The following is a 22276-nucleotide window of genomic DNA, read 5'->3' on the forward strand; positions in this document are numbered from 1 at the left end:
CAATGTGTTAAACCATTCAGTTACTTATCAGTATGCATTGCCTGAAAATCAGGACTGCCCTGTCACTTGGACTTCTGGCCACCCTTGTATATTATAGTTAGAGTGAAATACTGAATCATTATAATGTACAGCTGTGAGTTTGCCTTACTGTAAGGTAAACAGTACTGACTAAATACTTATTTGCTCTGTGCACAACAGCTTAGGGATCGTTTATACTTCACGCTCAGAACGCCCGCATCTTCGCTGCCACGCGTTCCCAGTGTTCATTTGACGCGTCCTCTGAGTAGGTCCTCAGAAATTAACGTGATGTGTGCGCAAGTTGCAGTACGACCAAAAAGTTGGGGGGCGCAGTGTGCTAAAAGTCAGAATGTGACGTCAGAGTCTCTGTTTACTATCTACATGGGAAAGAAAGCCTCTATGTGGATGCTGACATACAGATGCATCCATGGTGCTTTTATATTCAAGTGTCTCATATTCCCAAAAGTAATGTCACAATACATTTTAAAAGTCTCACATACCATCTTTTGTGTCATCTTTTTTTTTTTTTGCAGCTTCACAACAGCAGCGTAATGTACAGCGCTGTATTTGAGCCACTGAGAAAAAAAATTAAGGACATGGTGAAAACATGTATTTTGTGATTAAAGTGGAAATTTCAGCTTTAATCTCGAAATGTCCACTTTAACCTCGTAGTTTACGTTATCATTAAAGCAGACCGTCGTAAACGACATCCCAGTTTTTAATCGCTACAGCAAGCAGCAATAGATCACCACACAGAACACATTAAACGTATGATATTCCAACTCTGTTCAGATTTAGAATCTTTAGATTTACTGTATACTTGATATCATTTTCATGATGAAATGCATTAAAGTGTGTATGTTACATTTTACAGATAAATCGTTAATTTTGTTTAAATAATGAATACTGTTAATAATTACACACATGGGGGTGACACGGTGGCGGAGCGGTAGCACTGCTGTCTCGCAGGGAGTCACGTCACTGGTATTCCCTGCTTGTATTCCACACTGCCGCTAAAATGACTCTAGTGTATGTGTGTTCTTGTATTCACCTTGTGATGAGCTGAGACCCCGTCCATGGATTGTTTCTGCCTGTACCCAATGTTTGCTGGAATGGATACACCCTGGATTGATGGATTTAATCATTAAACATCCTTTTCAGAGATATTGTGGTAAGGTGTCATCAGAATTTAATGGGTGTTCCAGGCAATTCACAACACAGAGAAGCCAAACATGTTCTCACTGTGATAATATCTCGCACTGCCACCTGCTGGATTCCTCCAGATTTACGTAAAATGCGCACGCAAGTATAAACAGTAAAATGCTTGTGTAGCAGGAGCATCCGCTGCAGCATGCGTTGCGTCGCATGAAGTATAAACCCGGCCTAACATACCACAGCGTACATCATTCATATGTAGATAACTCTTTGTTTTCCTTGCTTGCATTTTATACTTTTATGACTAGTAAGATCATTTAACTTATTAGTTACTAATTAAAGTACTGGGAGGAGGAAGATGCATGCAGCGGTTTCTGATCACATCTTGCAGGACTTGCTGATACAAGGATTGCAATCCCATGCACACAGCTAGAAGCCAGCGGTTAGAGCAACTTCTAACCCATGCACGCAGTTTGCTGGTTTTTCATTAACTCGTGTTGATGTCCTGTCTTGTCAGAAGCATCTATCAGAGGTGAAAAAGAGGAAAGTATACAAGTTGGTGTAACCACTCTCAAGGTAAAATTGAAACAGTGAACTAATTCGTAGTTGATGTCTCACTGAACATTTTTCCATTTTAAGTTAGAAAAGTTTGCAAATTCGCGATGCTTTTCAATGGGAGATACTGTCTGTTCAAGATATCTACTTTCCTTGAAATTCCTTGAAAAAAAAAACATTTTCATCAACTTGTTTCATGTGAACAGACAGACAGACAGACAGATATGGCTACCACAATAGGTGCTTTGTGGATTACATGCAAATATGCCTAAAAACCCAAATTTTCAGCATATCCAGTTTAAATTTGTACATTGCCTGTACCTCACCCCTGGTAAACTTTATGCTATACACTTGGCCACTGATCCCATCTGTCACTTGTATCTTTAAAATGTTCCTGGCACTTTTCTCCATTCTTTAGAGACTGTCCTCCAATTTATTTTATTAAATGATGTAGTGCCGAAAACCATTTTTTATTTTTGTTATGATATGGATTTTTCTTATACCGCAACACCGGTTTATGTTTGGAACATGGCACAGTGGGAAACTGTTTAAGGAGGAATCTTTTTCACTGTTACACTGCTAAACACACATGCAATGGAGTACATGCATTAGTGGAGGTATTGAGCAGTGAAAATGGACAAAGAACATTCCGAAACTTAAGCTGTAGCAGATGATAAAGTTGAACATGATGACACAGAAAAACTTTCGCCGAAAAGAGGAGCCGTGTCTGTTGTCTGGTTTTAAAAGGTCGGATGTGGACCAAATAACTACTTACTGCAAATGCTGTCGAGCTAAAGTTGCCGCCAGAGGCGGCAACATGAACAATTTGCTGCACCACCTTAGCCACAAACATGCTTTGGAGTACAGTAATCCCTCGCTATATCGCGCTTCGACTTTCGCGGCTTCACTCTATCGCGGATTTTAAATGTAAGCATATCTAAATATATATCACTGATTTTTCGCTGGTTCGCGGATTTCTGCAGACAATGGGTCTTAATTTATGGTACATGCTTCCTCAGTTTGTTTGCCAAGTTGATTTCATAGAAGGGATGCTATTGGCAGATGGCTTAGAAGCTACCCAATCAGAGCATGTATTACATATTAACTAAAACTCCTCAATGCTATAAGATATGCTTCCCACACGGTACTTGATTGTTTGCTTGTCTCTGCCTCTATCTCACCCTCTCTGACATTCTCTGCGCCTGACGGAGGGGGTGTGAGCAGAGGTGCTGTTTGTACAGAAGCTGTTTGCCTAGTGGATACGGACGCTCCTCTAAGAAATGCCGCTTTATCAAGGTGCTTCCGCATACTTAAAAGCACAAAAGCACACGTATTGATTTTTTGATTGTTTGCTTTAATCTCGCTTTCTCTCTCTCTGATGTTCTCTGCGCCTGACGGAGGAAATGTGAGCAGAGGGGCTGTTTGCAAGGGGCTGTTTGCACAGAGGCTGTTTGCTTAGAAGATACTGACGCTCCTCTAAAAAATTCTGCTTTATTGAGGTGCTTTGGCAAACTTAAAAGCACACATATTGATTTTTTGATTGTTTGCTTTTCTTTGCGAGCGCTCTCTCTCTCTCTCTGAAATTCTCTGCTCCTGATGCAGACACTCCTTTGAAGAGAAGATATATTTGCATTCTTTTAATTGTGAGAAAGAACTGTCATCTCTGTCTTGTTATGGAGCACAGTTTAAACTTTTGACTAAAGGGTGTTATTTCATGTCTAGAGGGCTCTAATAATGTTAACAGTGTGGGAGAGTTTATAAGGGCTTAAAATATATAAAAATGACCATACAAATATATGGTTTCTACTTCGCGGATTTTCACCTATCGCGGGCGGTTCTGGAACGCCACCCCCGCGATCGAGGAGGGATTACTGTACATTGAATGTATGGAACTAATATTGGCTCCTTCCACGTCCTCACGTAAAACTGAAAAAGCTATAGGACACTCGAGTCAGATGTCACTTGTAGACGCGTTTGCTAGAGGTACTGTCTACAACAAAAAAAAGCAAGAGGTGGATTGAGATAACCAATGCCATTACAATCCACATAGCTAATGTGTCAGTGGGCAGAGATTGTTTTTGACAAGCACCTCTGGATATTTTACTAAGTCTAAATGCCTCTTTGGATGGTTGAAAATATGTTGTCAAAATCATAGTTTAAATTGTTTGCAAAATTTGTTCAATAAAAAGGTTCTACATTTTGACTGCAACTGTCATGCAATGTGATTCCTTCTCTTTATTAGTGCCACCCCCTTGAAAACTTTATGGGGCCATGCAAACCTGTATTAATACTTGTGTGCATATTAAAATGTTTTTTTGTACAATGTACAATTCTGATAACAGTGGAGTAGGGTTTCTGCAAGAAGAAGGATGTTGGTTTCATCAACAATTGGAATCTCTTTTTGGAAAGGCTGCGTTTCTTCAAGCGTGATGGCCTGCATCCAAACAGTTTCGGTGCCGGGTCCTCTCCGAAAACATATCGAAGGTAATTCGTTTATCTTGACTATCTATCTCTGCTCTTAACCCCTTCCGAAATGATACTGTTGTGCTAGGACATGATAAGTGTTTAATAGAATCTTCCGTTAAAGTGCACAACATTAATACTGTAATAAGCAATCTCAATGCACGTAGAAAATCAAGGCAATACGGCATAAACACCAATAATCTAATTAAAATTACTATTTTAGAGGAACAATGTATTAAAACTATAAAACAGATCACAGATTAAACAAAAATACACACAGAGCGCTAATAAAATAATTTAGTTCCTATTCCAAATATCAATAACACATAGTATTCATCTCTGCACCTCGAAACATTAAATATGGCACTATTAAATGTTAGAGCTTTAACTAACAAAACGTTTTTATCAACGATCTTATTAGTGATAAAAATAGATTTATTGCACTAAATGAAACGTGGCTTAACTCAGATGCGGCTGTTTTAATCGAATCTGCCTCCGGATTACAGTTTTACTCGTGCAGACCGCCAGGGAAAAAGGGGGGGCGGATTGGCTAACATTTACTCGAGCTGATTAAAATGTAAAGATGTCAGTTTTGGTAAGTTCAAGTCCTTTGAGTATCTCACCGTTGTTATCATGGAGATTCTCAAGTTCTAGTATTATCCGTGTATAGACCTCCAAATATAAGCGTCTTTTTGAGGAATTCTCTGACTTAATGTCAATTTTAATTACTAACTATGACACACTCCTAATAGTTGGCGACTTTAATTTTCATATAGATAATCAGTGTGATCTAAAAGTAAAAGAATTTATGAACCTCCTGGATTCTTTTGATTTGAGACAACTCATAAATCAGCCTACACATAAAGCAGGTCATACGTTAGACTTAGTGATTACTAAAGGACTGAAAGTTGATATAAAACAGATCATTGATATTGGTCTATCAGACCATTTTCTTCTACTTTTAATATAGAAATAATGATAAAAACACTCATGAGAAGCATATTGTTAAAAAACGCTTCTTTGACTCAGCAGCAGCTTTAAAACTTACAAACATTCTAAGCAATCAGTCCGTTTATAGTGCCAGCTATAATAGCGAGGATAATGTAAATAGTAAGGTGGAAAGATTTAATACTAAAGTGAGAGCTGCTGTTGACATAGTTGCACCTGAAAAGACAGTGAAAAAATCTTCTAGCATTGTTATACCATGGAAGACCCAAAGAGTGTCTGATTTAAAGAGAACATGCCGTAGAGCTGAGCGTCAATGGAGGAAGACTAAACTTACTATCCACTATGAAATATTAAAAGTCAAAATAACAGAATACAATAACACTGTCCGTCTTGAGAGCGCTGCTATTTCTCAAGATTATAAATAACAATGCTAGTAATCCCAGAGTCTTATTTTCTACAATTGATCACCTACTAAACCCAGGTAACTCAAAGGAATGCCTCCTAAGTACTTCCAGTGAAACCTGTGAGGCTATGCTGTATTTTTCAATCAAAAAATTAATGATATTAGAAATAACATAGTATATCCCTCCAACACTAAGGATCCTCCTAAACCCCAGCATCCTGTTATAAACAAATTAAACTCTTTCACTAGGATAGATTTACCTGATTTACAAAAATAATATCTCAATTAAAACCTCCACCTCGTCCTTGACCCAATACCAACAAGGTTTTTCAAAGAAGTATCAGGCTGCTAATTGATAATGTTCTGACATAGTAAATTCGTCATTAGATACGGGGTCTTCCCAGACTGTCTTAAGACTGCTGTAGTTAAACCCCTACTTAAGAAACATAATCTTGACCCTCGCTCTTGAAAATTTTAGACCCATCTCTAACCTGCCTTTCTTAAGTAAAGTTCTGGAGAAGGCAGTCATTATGCAGTTAAATGACCACCTAAATAAACATGCTATTCTTGATAAATTTCAGTCGGGTTTTAGAACAAATCACAGCACAGAAACTGCACTCGTTAAAGTAGTAAATGATTTGGTGAATGCAGACAGAGGCCATTTATCTGTTCTCATCCTCTTAGATCTGAGTGCTGCATTTGACACCATTGATCACAATATTCTTAGAAATCGCCTTAGTCAATGGGTGGGCCTCTCTGGCAGTGTCTTAAATTGGTTTGAATCCTACCTGACAGGGAGAAAATATTTTGTTAGTTGTGGTAATTACAACTCGAAGACACATGATATCCATATGGTGTTCCACAAGGCTCTATCCTGGGTCCGCTGTTATTCTCAATCTACATGCTTCCGTTAGGTCAGATTATCTCAGGGCACAACGTGAGCTACCACAGCTATGCTGATGACACACAGCTGTACTTATCAATAGCACCTGATGACCCGATTCTATTGATTCACTAACACAATGTCTGACTTGTATCTCAGAATGGATGAATAGTAACTTTCTCAAGTTAAATAAAGAAAACTGAAATCTTAGTGATCAGCAATAATGGATACAATGAGGCTATTAGAAATAAACTGGATACATTAGGATTAAAAGTCAAGACGGAGGTAAAAAGCTTAGGGGTAATTGTTGACTGTAATCTGAATTTTAAATCACATATTAATCAGATCATTAGGACAGCATTTTTCACTTAAGAAACATAAGTAAAGTTAGACCTCTTATATCACTGAAAGATGCTGAGAAATTAGTTCACGTTTGTTTTCAGTCGACTAGATTACTGTAACACACTCCTCTCAGGACTACCCAAAAAAGACATAAATCGTTTGCAACTAGTGCAGAATGCAGCTGCTAGAATCCTAACTAGGAAAAGAAAATCTGAACACATTTCTCCAGTTTTGATGTCACTACACTGGTTACCTGTGTCATTCAGGATTGACTTTAAAATTCTGCTTATGGTTTATAAAGCCTTAAATAATCTCGCCCCATCTTATATATCGGAATGTCTGACACCTTATATTCCAAATCGTAACCTCAGATCCTCAAATGAGTGTCTCCTTAGAATTCCAAGAACAAAACTTAAAAGAAGTGGTGAGGTGGCCTTCTGCTGCTATGCACCTAAAATCTGGAATAGCCTGCCAATAGGAATTCGCCAGGCTGATACAGTAGAGCACTTTAAAACACTGCTGAAAACACATTACTTTAACATGGCCTTTTATAACTTCATTTAACTTAATTTAACTTAATCCTGATACTCTGTATGTTCAATTCATCATAATAACTATTCATGGTGGCTCTAAAATCGTACTGACCCCTACTCTCTTTTCTGTTTCTTTTTCCGGTTTCTTTGTGGTGGTGGCACAGCCACCACCTACTCAAAGCTTCATGATGCTTCAACAATGATGGATGGATTAAGGCAGAAGTCTACGTGACCATCATCATCAAGCCCTTCCGTGAGAACCCTAAATCCAAAGAGGACTGTTTCATTTATGTTAGGTAGAATGCCCAGAGGGGACTGGGCGGTCTCATGGTCTGGAATCCCTACAGATTTTATTTTTTCTCCAGCCGTCTGGAGTTTTTGTTTTTCTGTCCCCTGGCCATTGAACCTTACTCTTATTCGATGTTAATTATGTTGATTTATTTTGTTTTCTTATCGTGTCTTTTATTTTTCTATTCTTTATTATGTAAAGCACTTTGAGCTACTGTTTGTATGAAAATGTGCTATATAAATAAATGTTGTTGTTGTTGTAGGTTATAATTAGCCAGTCTACTGAAGTAATAGCAGTGGAAAATGTGGTTAACATCTACACAAGCATGGGGAAAAAATACCGTTGAATAGCGGTATAATTTTGAAAAATACCGTGATGTAGAATTTTGGTCATACCGCCCAGCACTAAAATAATGTTTCTAATTGTCTGTCCACTCTGTTAATCTTTCCCTCTTGCCTCATATACTTCTTCTCGTGGACCTCTTTTCTCTTACCCTGACTTCTATACAGCAGAGGTTTTTCTATCTGGGTACTATCTCTGCAAAACATCTTACTCTCTCGCTGGAATTCTCCTGATCCCCACTCTGTAAACTTATCAAAATTCTCTTTCTTTAATCTAATCTCACTTAAACTTTCAGAAGCAATGGATCACCTGACTGCAATACAGAGAAATCACAAGCTGCTATGCATTTCAATGGTAAATGGTTGATGGTGGGTCCATGTTGTTATAATAATCTTAATCCTTAATTCCTCCCTTTTCTGATTCTTCACTCTCCACTTGAACTTACTGTGTTTGTCAGAAATCTGTTACCGATCTAAAAAATCAGCAGTAAATTTAAAGATCCCTTAAACAGGGTGGGCGCTGATTTGGTGTTGTCATTCCCTACTGTATGATTGTTGATGGTTGATTTTTCTTACTGAATTAAAAAAAAATGACCACAAAAAACATTTTGACTAGTCATGGGTACAGACATAACCAAACAAGTCTTATTTTTTAATTGCTACACCTGTAGCTGGCACAACCAGTGTGGTGTTTCCTTGTACTCAAGAACATTAATTGAATCCAGATTCCACTTTCTAAATTACCCTTGGGGTTGACCTTCCACAGCTTCATGCAATCTATTCCACTACAGGTATAAGAAGAGCTGAATCCATCATCTTCGATGATAGCCACCCAGCTCATTCCCTGTTTTCACTTCCATCTTCAGGAACACTCTACCAGCGCCTCACCACTCACTCCACCCACTTCAGGAAAAGCTTCTTCTTCCATGCTATAAGGTCACTCAACTACCAGTAACCTGATCCTACCTGCCCTGTACATTGTATTGTACCCACCACCTTCTGGTTTATGTATATTTGTACTTTACAATACATTTTAAAATTATATTGCTCTTATTTACTGTTTATTTATTTATCTTCTGCTGCCCTTATATTTTTACAATATGTATATATCATCATCACTGTGACACAAAGATGTCTAATCTCTAATTTAATGATAAAGTAATCTTAAAGAGTGACTTTAGTATTCATATACATGTGTAAACTGACACCCTCAGTAATAATCTCCTCCCAAATAGATTCTTCAAAATTTCTCTAACTTGTGAAAAGATACACATATCTTTATAATTATACATTGCACTTTCCCTTGCCAATAAATGCTCTATGTAGAACCAAAACTATATAAAATTTGAATAACATCATATTAAGATTGTTTTGATATTATTAAAACTGGTGTCTTGTTTGTCTTCTAGTTGGAGTTGTTTAGAAGTTTTTTCATATGCTGATGTTTTCAAATTCAATATATAAAATTTTTCAATAAATTATCAAAAGAAGCACACATTAATATACCACTAGAATTATTTAGGCAAAAATGTTTTTTAGATTAATTAATTTGTTAAATTATCTATACATTAGACATTTACAAAATAATTGTGGCAGTATTACATCAAGTAATGTACAGTATATTACACACAGACCTAAAAAGAAATACAATAAGTATTTAAAACCTAATAATAAGAGAAATATTTGCAGAAAATAAATGTTTGTTTTGTTAATATCATATAAGAATTATCTCTGGTTTGTATCATGTGCTTACAAATGATATAATTAACTAAAAATCATTCATGCTAACTATGGCATTCCCACAGGATACAGATGGATGTTGTTAATTCCTTTTCACACAAACATGGGTGAATTTCCACGCTGGGGATATGTGGTAATAAATAAGGTTAAGCAATAAAAGCACAATCTTACAGACAGAATGTCAGCATCTAATAAAATCTTCCTTATTAAAAATAAGTAAACTCCTGAAAAGGGGAATCTATAAGCTAACATTTTTGCTTTATCCTAATCAATGCTTTTAACATTGCAATGAGATGATGGTCCCCTGATTTTTGGAACAAGCTGTTTAATGGATTTAGAGAGATTTTGGTTGGTGTCTGTAAAAAGGAAGTTTGTAAAGCAAAGTTAAACTTGCTTCTGAAGCACTGTAATCAAGAGTTAACAATCCAAATACAAATATTCTTGCAAATACAATACATCTGTACAAGAAAGCAAGTGCAAAGAGAAATTCAATAAGATCTTCTTTACTAGAAGTCAGACAGACTTGTGCTAAACAGCTGTAGTTTTTGAATACGGATTATCAGCATCCCTAAGCCTTAGCACGTTCTTCATTTATGGGGATATATAAAACGTTATAGAGAAATTAATCATTTAATACCTGCACCATTTAACTATACCTAATCAATAAACAGTATAAAAAATGTCTAATTGAACACAGGAAAACTATTGCTTGAACCACATAAAAGTTAAGATTATCTGGCTTTTATGAATTTCATGTTTCACAATGTTATGTTATTCCCAATATACCTTCTTCCTAAATTTTTATGCTTTAAGGCACCACAAAAATTAATGTTAATGTAGTTATTTATTTCATGTTTATGAGAAAAAATAAATCCTTACAGTTGGGATTGTTCCAGTGTGCAAGACTAGAGACATCACAGATTAACTGGTGTCATGCATGTGAGCTTAGTGGACACTTTCAGGGTTCTGGCATGGTAAGCAGTGCCACCTTGGGACAAGAGTGGGAGCTGTTGCAAACTGCTTCTCCCTTTCCCTGTGAAATATTGATGGGCAAACCACAGAAAATGTCTAACCTCACTTCTCTACCAGACCCGGAAGTCCCTCCCTTTCAGAAGGACCCACTTTACACACTGTCCACCTACAATAAGTGGCTGTTCATTTTTGAACCTGCATTACAGTGAGATAAAGCTTCCGCTCAATAGCACTCCACTAACATTTTGAGATACGGTTAAGAACATAAAATTTATTACTACTTTGTTTTTTGTTGTGGCATTATATGTATCCCAATCCTTAAAGGGTCAAATCTTTGCTCTTCTAGGTGTCTCTTGCTCTCTCTCTTTCTTCTCTCTCTATCGTAACATGATCTTGCCTTTTCCTAGGTAGAGAAAACTTTGTAAAAGGTAAAGGGAGTTGTTTGAGTTTCCTACCAATGTTTAAAAAATTCTCACTCTCTCATTATAGTATTATAATGGTGTTTACTTCAGAAACACCTTTTGTCACAACAAGGAATTCCATCCCTTGGCAGACCCTACCTACCCACACTGGTGTGCAGAGGTCATCGATGCTTACATGTGTGAATAACTCTCTGGACCCTACTGGGCCTACATCTCTTCTGTACTATTCAGGCACCACTATTGCCTTTCTCAAAAAACGTGTTAGCCACACAGTGTTGATAAAACCATAACTATTCACCAAGACTATTCACTTTATTTGCTGTACAAATTAATTTCATCGTAACTGATTAATAAGTCTTATCTTTGTTATATATAAGATGACAACAATAAACCACTATTGTATGGACTTACCTTTTTAAACTGAATGGACTTATCCAAAATCAAGTACATTTTATATTAGGTATTGTGTAACATTGGGCACATTGTACATTTCTTTCTTCTATGTAAAAAAATAAAACAAATTATACATGCAATGTCCACATGCCGGCCAGTGTTCTTTATAATCTGCAACTGATGTTTTAAATGTTTGCGTTGTCAATGCAAAACATTGACAATGTTTGATACCATCATGTGGTTGGTGTTTGGAGAGATGCTTGTGAATTTTTAGCAATTGCTGCTCTACCCACGTATAATGGAAAGCATCTACATGGGGTGGTGGTGGAACTGTGTGCTGGCATTATGCTCAGGACAAAGGAGTTAGTTTTCTTGTCTCACAAATTTCTGCAACTCAGTACACATACCGGTATTTGGTAATTTTATTGTGATGATTAAACAGTCATTTGTTCAAAGTTCATTTAAATTGCTACAAACCATGATGCCGAATTGGTACAAATTTCTAGAATTAGATCTAGCTCATAAAATGGATGTGAATAAATGTTTACCGACACAAACCGGAAACTAGAAGTTGTAGTACTAATTTCGTTTACTAACTCAAACACAAGTTGTTCTCTTTCTACCAGCCTTTGAACAAAAAATGCAACTCAGCATACGTTACAGAAAAAAATCGTACTTCATTGTTTCTTTGTGGCTTGGCTATAGCACATATTTTGCTCTTTTTATCATGCATGCAAATGACATACTGCAAAAAGCGCATAATGCTGAGTGTTGATTGGTTTTGCGAGCTTGCAATATATGATGCACGTACAGAAGGATAATGGCACTGGGCTTTAAAAAAATGTAAAGCACTGCTTTCACATATAGGGTAATCATTTTATTTCATATTTATTATCTAGTGTACACAGTACAATTAGATTCATATTTGCCAGCAAGCAGAGCTTGAAGTGGAACCTCCCAATTCATTATTACTTTTACACTATGGTGCAGAAGGGTCCCCCTTGGAGGTCAGTGCACACATATATCAGTATATGATATCAAAGGGAGGGGGGATCCCCATGAAGTAATGAGCGCCGCTATTACCAGCCCAATACAAGCACTATGACCAAACAAGCACCTCCATGCCTCAAATGGCATTGTACGGTGCCCGAATCTCACTAGATAGGTTATGTAAAATAAAACATTACAAGGGATAGTCTCCAGATGCGCCACAACCCTACCCAGGATAAGCAATTTGGAAAATGGATGATGAATGAAAAATATTGTAACACTGCTGACAAGCTGAATTAGCCAGGAGATCAGTCAGTATGAGAGGCTTCAGGGGGCCCTTTAAAATGGGCAAGCCAGCCAAAGACTCAAAAAAATTTAAACTTGTACTGCCACAGTGAGTGATCATTTTAAGGACAGTGAGCTACTGTACCTAAAACAGTACTGTAATGAGAGAGAGAAATCAGTTCCCATTCTAACTTTGTGCATTAAGCACTGAACTGGTGGTCTTTTCTCAGCTACAGCTTACTATTGCTAAACTAGCTAAAGTTTTGAATCTTACATGCCTCTTCCTCAGAATATTGATGTTCAATAGCTTTCTTGTGAGGTGTGCAAGATGTAAAACAAAAAAGAAGTGACGGCTGTAATTTGGCAACTTGAGGAAAGTTCTGTAAATGTTTGGAGCCTATGGACAATGTTTATTTACATTACTGATGTGCTCAGCCAATCAGCAATAGACAATATTATTGACCATTGGTTCAGCTGTACTACTCTACAGTATTGTACTTGATGGATTCTTTTAGAGGTGGTATGGTTTGGCTAACATATGAAACCTCTAAACAGTTTATTAACATACGTCTGATTCTATTTTCTACTTATGTGAAGTTCTAATGACCAGCTGTCTACTTTTTGAGAAACCTGAAGCTGAAGGGTGATAGTTCTAAAATAGTTTCAAAATTAAATGTCACTCTGGGTCTTTGTTCTTAGATCATCTGCTTGCTGACACTTACTTAAGATACTGATTTAACTTATTATGATAAAAGTAATACATTTCCAGAACAAGAGAAAACTAAGACAGTTTTGTTAACTGACAGATTGATTAATATATACTGTAAATAACATATACACACATTAAACGCATGTTGTTATGTTTCTTGTGAATTTGAGTAACGACAGAAGATGGTTTAGATCATACATGGTTTGGCTTGAATTGGACTTACCATGTCAGATGACAAAGTTTATTGAAGACATCTCAATAGTGTACTAGTTAGCACTGCTGCCACATGGATACAGTGAGTTAGCTTCTTAACTTATGCTCAGCCAATGTCTGTTGGAAATCACATAATCTCCCCAAGAGTCTGTGAGGATTTGACCCTGATACGTTGATTTTCCACCACATTTCAAAAACATGCATTTTGGTTCACTGGCAATTCCAGATTGGACATAGTTTTGTATGTGAGGGGAATCTGCAATGGACAAACATGAAGGAGTCGGAGTTGGTTACTGCTCTGTGCTCAGTGCTGCTGACATTAGAATAAACAGGTCTGAAAATGTGATAGTATATTTTAAATATTTAATAACAGTAAATTAATGGAATGTTGATTTGTTTTATTGTCTTCCAGTGCTTAAACCCTTCAAGTCCCAGTTATGCTGTCTTCTGTGATAAGTTCCCACACTTACAGTATGTTTGTGTGAATTTCTTACAGGGCCACTTGCATTCTTCAAGTTTTCTAAGACATACTGTAAAGTTGATTGATGACTCCAAAATGAGCCACCTTGGTCTTGATCTCTTCATGCACTGGCTGTTGTTAAAGTAGGTTGTGGCTCCATGAAATCTTCTTCTTGGTAAGAAAGTCCAGAAAATAGACAAATGAGTCTATAATTAAATTTATTTTCCATTAACATTATAGCTATCTGTGATATTCTAGTTACTTTCAAATTAAGTCTATTTTTAATAAAAAGTTTTGGTTCTGGATATATTCCTCGTCTTCATCAGTACTAAACATACTGCACGTTGACCCAGAATGAATAAACCAGGCAATGCAGGTCCACATTCCATAAAGTAGATGCTTTATCTTTGGAAAAAGCGGTACTCCCACAAAGAAAGCACTCTAAATACCAAGGGCACCTCCTTAAACAGCAACTGCATGAAATGTCTAGTACTTAATTAACTTATGACATGTTAAAACTGTATTTTTGAAGTTGATGTTAGTGATTAATATTGCTTGCATTAACACCTGAGACTTGCTTTGTTTAGTAAAGCAGTATTTAGTAATTTTATTAAAAAAAAAAAGATGTACTCCCTAGAACAAGACATGGATGGTCCACTCAGTACTTCCATTTAAATTACACTTTAGTGATGCTGCGAGAAATTACTTGTTAGAAGATTTTACAATACAATAAAAAGATTGTACCGTACAATAATATAGAATTAAGTATATTAAGTTATATAATATTCACTATGTACGCAAATTAAAGTAGAACAAAATGAACAGGAAATTGCATCAAAAGAACAAATATTTCTTTTGAAAATAAACACTTTGAGTCACATAAAGTAAACAAGCTGCACAGACAGACAAATTGGTACAGGGTGGTGTTATTCCTCTGTTCACGTTGAACTTTACAGATCATCCAGAATATGCTCTGGTAGAGCAAACAAACTGTCAGCTGTTTTCACTCATAAATTTCTTTGAGTGTGCGTGTGTTCATATATACTAAAATAAACTATCCATCATCCAACCCGCTATATCCTAACTACAGGGTCACAGGGGTCTGTGGAAGCCAATCCTAGCTAACACAGGGTGCAAGGCAGGAAACAAACCCCGGGCAGGGTGCCAGCCCACCGTAGGGCACACACACACTAGGGACAATTTAGAATTGCCAATGCACCTAACTTGCATGTCTTTGGACTGTTCAAGGAAACCCATGCAGACACAGGGAGAACATGCAAACTTCACGCAGGGAGGACCCAGGTTGCGAACCCAGGTCTCCTAACTATGAGGCAGCAGCGCTACCCACTGCGCCACTGTGCCGCCCTAAACTAAACTATTAATCTCGAAATCTACTCATGCAAAAAATTAGGAAATTAGTAGGCCTGGTTCCATGACTCAACTGGGCAGACTTTAAAGATCCTGGTTAAATTACAGTTTCTATAACAGTTATCGCTGGACACAGATCAAACTGTTTTTGAACCATAAGTCAGTTAAGGGCAGTGTGGCATAGTGGTTAAGGCTCTCAAACCCTGAGAGTGTGGGTTCACATCCTGCTACTGACACTATGTGAACATGAGCAAGTCACTTCACCAGCCTGTGCTCCAGTTGGAAAAACCAAAGCAATGTAACCAACTGTATCTCAAATGTTGTAAGTCACCTTGGATCAGCCAAAGAAAATGTAAGTGCTGAAACAAAAGCAATAAGCCCCTAACAAGAAAAACGTGATATAACTTTTTTTGAAGAAGAAAGGTCAGTCTTTTAGGAAGTTAACATTGTAGAAAGGCATCAGTGCTCAGGGTGGATATCTTTCATATCGCTTTTTCTAAAATGTTCTCTCCTTACTGGATGTAGTCATCCAGGTTCTCTATACAATGTAAAAAATATACATAATTTTCCAAAGAAAACTTCAATATATGAAAATCAACTTTGACTTTCCACAGACACACACGGAGAAGGCTAAAATCAGCTTTTCTTGATGTTTTGAACATTTTCCAGTAAGAATATGAGCTTGATAGTGAGTGTGTGACTCCATCACCAAACTTTAATTTACATGGAAGTACAAGCTTCTGACTGAGTGGCTTACAATTGACATAAGTGACCCTTTGAACATTTAAACCTGTCTTTGCAACTGGGTATCAGCCCAAAAAGTGAAAAAATGTCTTTAAAACTTGCAGAACATCTGTACTTCAAAAAGGGAAAAACACATGCTTTCAGAAAACAAGTCTTCTTCATTTCAGATGCATATTTATGAAAACAGAACAAAGCTGGAAATAGTTCATTTTGCCACAGGTCTTTAACACTGTCTTAACCAAATGAAAGATACTTCTCTTCTCAGCTCACCACAGCAAACATAGGTAGCATTTTTATGTAACAGAAGTATGCTTGAAAAAAGACCGTGTGAGCAGCAGCTATGGATGGATAAGTAATTTGATGGCTCTTTTGTGAAATTTGTTTAGTTCCCTCTGGCTTTATTCAGACTAACAGATCATTAATTAAGGATCTGCAAAACTTACACTGTTGATTGGACTATGAAAGACATATGTCAAATATAAACCCCATCTGGACCACTCCAAAGTGGCTATTTAAGTAAAGTGCCTTTTTTCATCTCCAATTGTGAAGTGTAGGATATCTTTTTTCAGAAATACATAAAAGCATTAGTCAATGACTTATTCAGCATATTTTATTTCCTCCTATACTGTTTCTACTCAGGTTTTAGGAGTTACTTAGACCATATTACTGTATACTATTCTACAAACCACATTCTGAACAAAAGTCCTGTTTCTATTAGTATTAATTAGACATCACTGCAAAAAGTAATGCATAGCCTACTTATTACTACTTTGTAAGTCTCATTAAGAACAAATCCTTTGATAAACACTAATTACATTGAACTAACCAACTAATAGATGCACTATTAGTATTAACCAGTAGCCAGTAATTAGTAGCCAGTTCTCCAAAGTATTGCCCAAAACAGTTTGGATGCTCATCACTAAGCATTATTAGCAGGTGATACACAAAATGCAAGTTTTAAACTAGTGGTGCATGGAAGAAACAACATTATTCAACTGAAGTAAGTTATTCGTAAGATGCAAACATTCAACTAGAAGCCAGAACAGTTAATTCACTGATAGATCATCTCTTTAGCTTAGACTGGAAATACGAGTGACTTACATGTAACTAACTTTTGCAAACACATTAAATTACTGCTAGCCCATATTTTTACATCTGCACTTCTTTTAAGTTTCTGTCACTTGTGTAGTTAGGAGGTGAAGAGTTCAAGTCCAAAGTAGAACAACCAAAATCAGTCTCACTCAGATGTTTAAGAACACACACACACACACATAATATATTTTTTATATACATATATATATGTTTTCCTAAATTTCAGCTAGATGAATAGCAGATCCTAGACTACCTGTCAACCTCTGGACAAAAAACCACTATCATAACATTATGGATTGCAGGCATGGAAGCAACATTCTGGTAGAATAATATTTTTTTTTTTGAGTAGCTGGAATAAGCACTTGTACGTCTGTGTAAAAACTAAACAAATAAATATAACATGCACAAAAAGAGTACACTCCAATTTGTCCAGCTGCTATGTAACTATGCTCTTTAGGTTTTAAGGAGACAGCTACCATGTAACTAAGCTGTGAAAGAAAGGTTATCATATACTATTTATAATAAAGGAAGAAAAATGTTACCTCACAGAAGTAATATTTTCCTGAAAATGACACACCAAGTAAAAATATTTTCTAAGTTTTTTATCTTTATTTCAGTTTTGTGCTGCACATAATTACAAACCACTCTTTTGTATAAAATTACTAAACACAGTTTCACATAGCAAGCCACATGGGCCAAAAAGACAACTGTATTTTGACTGTGACAACAATACCAAACATATCCTTAAATAATATTTTGACTTTCACTTCCCTTTGAAATAAAGGTAGATACCCACTGCTGTCAAGGCTTTCAGGGCACAGGCGTCTCTTAATTTTCTTCTATGCTTCCCTTTGATGTACAGTATTTGTCTGTTGTCAATTTAAGCTTTGTCTCGTTTGATTTCATTGACTATAAAGCAGATAATCATAAATTGCAACTTGCAAATAACAAGTAAGACAACAGACAATTGACTTCTTTTTCATAGTTCCACCTATATGTGTTTTCTTCATTAAGTAGTGGATTTTAATAAAATGGAAAAAAATAAAGAAGCTTGTTAGTTTCCCCAGAAAAATACAGTGCAGGCAGATACACAGTAGAATGATACTAGATATGAGGACCTGAATATCGAACTAAATATGTTCCATAAACAAATACAACTGGATAAATATTAAGAAATTTCTTAGAGCAAGCGCCTGCTGTCCATTCTTGATAAATTGCCACCCCCCAATTCTTCTTTCTAATGTTCTTCTGAAACTAAGTAATTGCAGCTAACTCCTGTGAGATGTGAAAAACAAAACAGTTCATCTACATTATCTATTTTCAAACCTGATAAATCCAAATTTAAAAAGGAGGGCAAAAGTGTTTGATTTATTCAGTCAAGTTATCGTTCTAAACATAATCCTGCAAGGCATAATATATAATATGCCAAATGATGCAGGTATATATGGTAAATGATTATAATGGCAACTTTTCCTAGTCACTTTGTGATATTCCTCTACTAAGAAAGCCATTCTTGTGAGACATCGAAAGCAAAACTGTGGTCTATCAAACACATTTGTGTTGTATTATTTAATTTGAATAGCCTTTCCTAATTAATAAAAAAAAAATCCCCTATTCATTTTCCGAATTCGACAATGGAGACCAAGCAGAAAAAGTTACTGAGAAGAGGTAGGAGAATATTCCGATTCCGACTTCACAAACCGTAGGACCAACGCCCTATGGTCGGAACTTTGGTTAACTTCTAATGAAATGCGTCTTGAGCTCTGCTGCCTCCCTACAGTGGATTCGTGCACATTTCAGCAAGAAAACGTGCGTGGGTGAAACAGGACACGTAGGGGACAGAACTAACTAAAATTAAACACACACGCACCGAAACTTTGAGAGAAAGTGCGCTGTCAATTGACACAGCAACACTGTTGAAAATTAAACCTTAGTCTACTAAGAGGCAACGGTGCTAGCGACTTCGTCGCTACACTGGTTTCTTTCATAATAAAATCATATCATGCTGCACGAATAACAATCTAAAACAATCACTACAGCATTTCAAATTATATACAACAAGGCTGCGGATTACACAGATCGCACAATCTAAGCAATTCATACTTGCGAATAAAAACAACAAAATATTTAAGCCTAACAAGTTTACAGGTCAGTAAAATGTACAAATTCAAAGAAGAAGACCAAACACGCTTCCTGAAACACCTGCTGCTTGTGCACGGTTCTCATCTGACATCCGACATCCTTCATTTCTACTAAAAATGCTTGACATTATCAACATGCCGTTTAACCAAAACAGAACAATCATTCAGAATGCACAGCAGCGCCCACCCTTGTGCATCCAGCTAACGGTATCTTTGGCAACAAAGCGCTCCGGCGACCGGCGGTTATCTCTGAGCGCACATTTGTTTACGGTCACAATTTACAGCATGTACAATAGTACGCGGACAACGTTAAAAACTGCTGGGCGGCTTTTTATTTCCAGCTATTGTTCCCGAAGAAATAATGGAAGGCACAGCAGACGCTGCCACAAAGCAGCCACTCACTACAAAAAAGGTGATGTAATGGCGCATACACACTTGAAAAAGTTTGCAAGTGAAGATAATCCAGAGCGTCACTTGTACTAACGTGTAATCCCTCAACAATGTTCCAGTACTTTTGGTACATTCCATTGTTTATGAAAATGAAAACAAAGTAAGAACTGCAAGCTTACCGACAAAAGCAACAGCGAATAAAAGTAGGACGCGCATGGTGTTTATTCCCAGACGGTCACTGGTGGCCGAGATGCGGGTGCCAAGTGCTTCGGTGGTGGAGTCGAGCCGCTTGCGCGCCCGCCTGCCTGCACGTGAGCAGAACCTGAGGCGACTTGAGTTGATGCTGCTGGACGACAGATGGGCAGCGTTTCACCGTTTCACCGTGTTTTGTCAACGTTACGTTGCAACTAGGATTTTCCTCTTCTTTTGTTTGGCGTTAACACTCTAATGGATCCCACAATGTGACTGCGTACGGCCGCTTCTTTATTTGCCCTTAATCTTCTAGTGCGAGTGTGTGTTTCTGTGTGAGCGCGCGCGCGCACGCGTTTGTGTGTGTGTGTGTGTGTGTGTGTGTGTGTGCCTGCTCCGCAAATCCGGCCTCCAACTTTTCTGCGGCTCAGCCACATGTGAACGATTTTTCAATGGAAAGTAGCTCCATTGTAAATCTCGACATGGATCCAATAGTAACGCTGGGTGTAAATCACTAGCAGAACAATGAGGAGGAAATAACTCGCATTAACAATATTTAATATAACGTCGTCGTGGTGGTATTGTGATATTAAGGAAGGAGGGAGACTCTATTAAAGGAAGCTACAGCCTCCTTCTATAGCATACGATTAAGTTGGAAATTAACTGATATAACGGCTAGTGCAATTTTAAAGATATAGTTCACTCAGGACCCAAAATTTCACCTTTGTTTTCCAGGCGTATGGAATGAATGGGCTGTGACAGCAACATGTTCCAAACCCATTGTAAAGTTAATGATGTGAGAAATTGCCACTTTGCACGTTTATCTCAACATTCAGGAAGATGCTTTGATTTTTAAATCAAAGAAGGTTCATCGCAATAAGATGGATTTGATGGGTAGTTTCTGGCTGTGACACACACACTGTGGTCAGGGTTCAGGGCAGCCAGCTGACCTGAAGCTTTTGTATGTTGGTAAAAGATTATGTTAGGGCTGTCATGGGGCTGTGATCTGCTGTAGTTATGCTAGCAGTACATTAGACCACTTTATCATTATCATCCTACCAGAGTTTAAAAAGTATTATATCTTGTGTAGATAAAAACACCCTACATTTTAAAAATGCTACATATAGATAAATGTACTTTCTTCTAAACTGTATTATTTCTTTACTCTGCCATACTGTATAATGACCTGCTTTCAGAAGCATCTCCGCCTTAAGTGCAGATGGAGCAGTGCTCCCCAATCCACAGCAGAAGGGGGGAAAGCATAAAAAAAGCACAAATATTAATTAAATAGTAAATACACCTCAATAATTTAACATTTTAAAATGTTTAAAGCAAACTCAACATAGTCACCATAATCATAGTTTTTAAATTTTACATTATATAGTCAATGCAATTGTGGATGTATGTAAAATTTCCTTGTGGTTGTTTACAGGTTACTTTGGGCAGGTCTTTGGGGTATGCAGTGTTCTCATCATACGTACCATTGCTCACGTTTGCACATGTGTAGCCGGAACTTTTCAGAACTGCTAGAGCCCTTTTAAGTGGCCCATTGTTTTTTGTGAAGTAATTTAAAGGGTGTGTTAACTTGCACATTTCACTATTTTGAAATAATAGTCATTATTATCAGGGATCATATCGGTTAGTTTCATATAGTGCAGTTTAACATTTTTTCCATTGGAAAAAAAAACGGAAATATCATTTACAGTTAGTTTCTTGGCATACGCTTTTTATTCAAAGTGACTTACAAAAGAGGTAAACATAATTGAGTAACATTAGGCGAGGGCCTCTTTGTTCAGCAAGTGTAAGAGGACAGGTAAAAAAAGTTGATTGTCACAAGTGAAGAGAAGTAATAACAATTTACAATCATAGATTACAATCAACACCACTATTAAACTTAAACAAAAAATTAACTGACAATATAAAATATCTCAGAGTAAATTTTTTTTTCTCTTTTCAATTTGATAGATATTCCCAGAACAGATGGGGTTTCAATTGCTTCCTAAATGCATTGAGGGAGACAGCAGTTTGATTTGAAGTGGGTAGCACATTCCACTCTTTTCCTACACAGGAAAAGAGTCTGGATTGAGACTTGATACTACGCAGAGGCGGCATCACTAGATGCTGGCAAACCTGAGTGGGCGAGCAGGCGTGTAGCACCTCACCAGTGTCTCCATATATTCAGGTGCTGATCCACTGACAACTCTTAGGGATTTGAACTTAATGCTTGCTGCTACAGGG

General features: G+C 37.1%; 1 protein-coding gene across 1 annotated transcript in view; it reads right to left on the reverse strand.

Annotated features, from left to right (window-relative positions):
* Positions 1-20211, reverse strand: part of podxl (podocalyxin-like) — a 90110-nt gene extending 69899 nt beyond the window's left edge. Inside the window, exon 1 of the mRNA XM_039761356.1 lies at positions 20029-20211. Coding sequence (XP_039617290.1) covers positions 20029-20065 — 37 coding nt within the window. The 5' untranslated portion in view covers positions 20066-20211. The remainder of the gene's footprint in view (positions 1-20028) is intronic.
* Positions 20212-22276: the final 2065 nt, after the last annotated feature.

This window comes from Polypterus senegalus, chromosome 8, assembly GCF_016835505.1.
Source record: "Polypterus senegalus isolate Bchr_013 chromosome 8, ASM1683550v1, whole genome shotgun sequence".
NCBI classification, from domain to species: Eukaryota; Metazoa; Chordata; class Cladistia; order Polypteriformes; family Polypteridae; genus Polypterus; species Polypterus senegalus.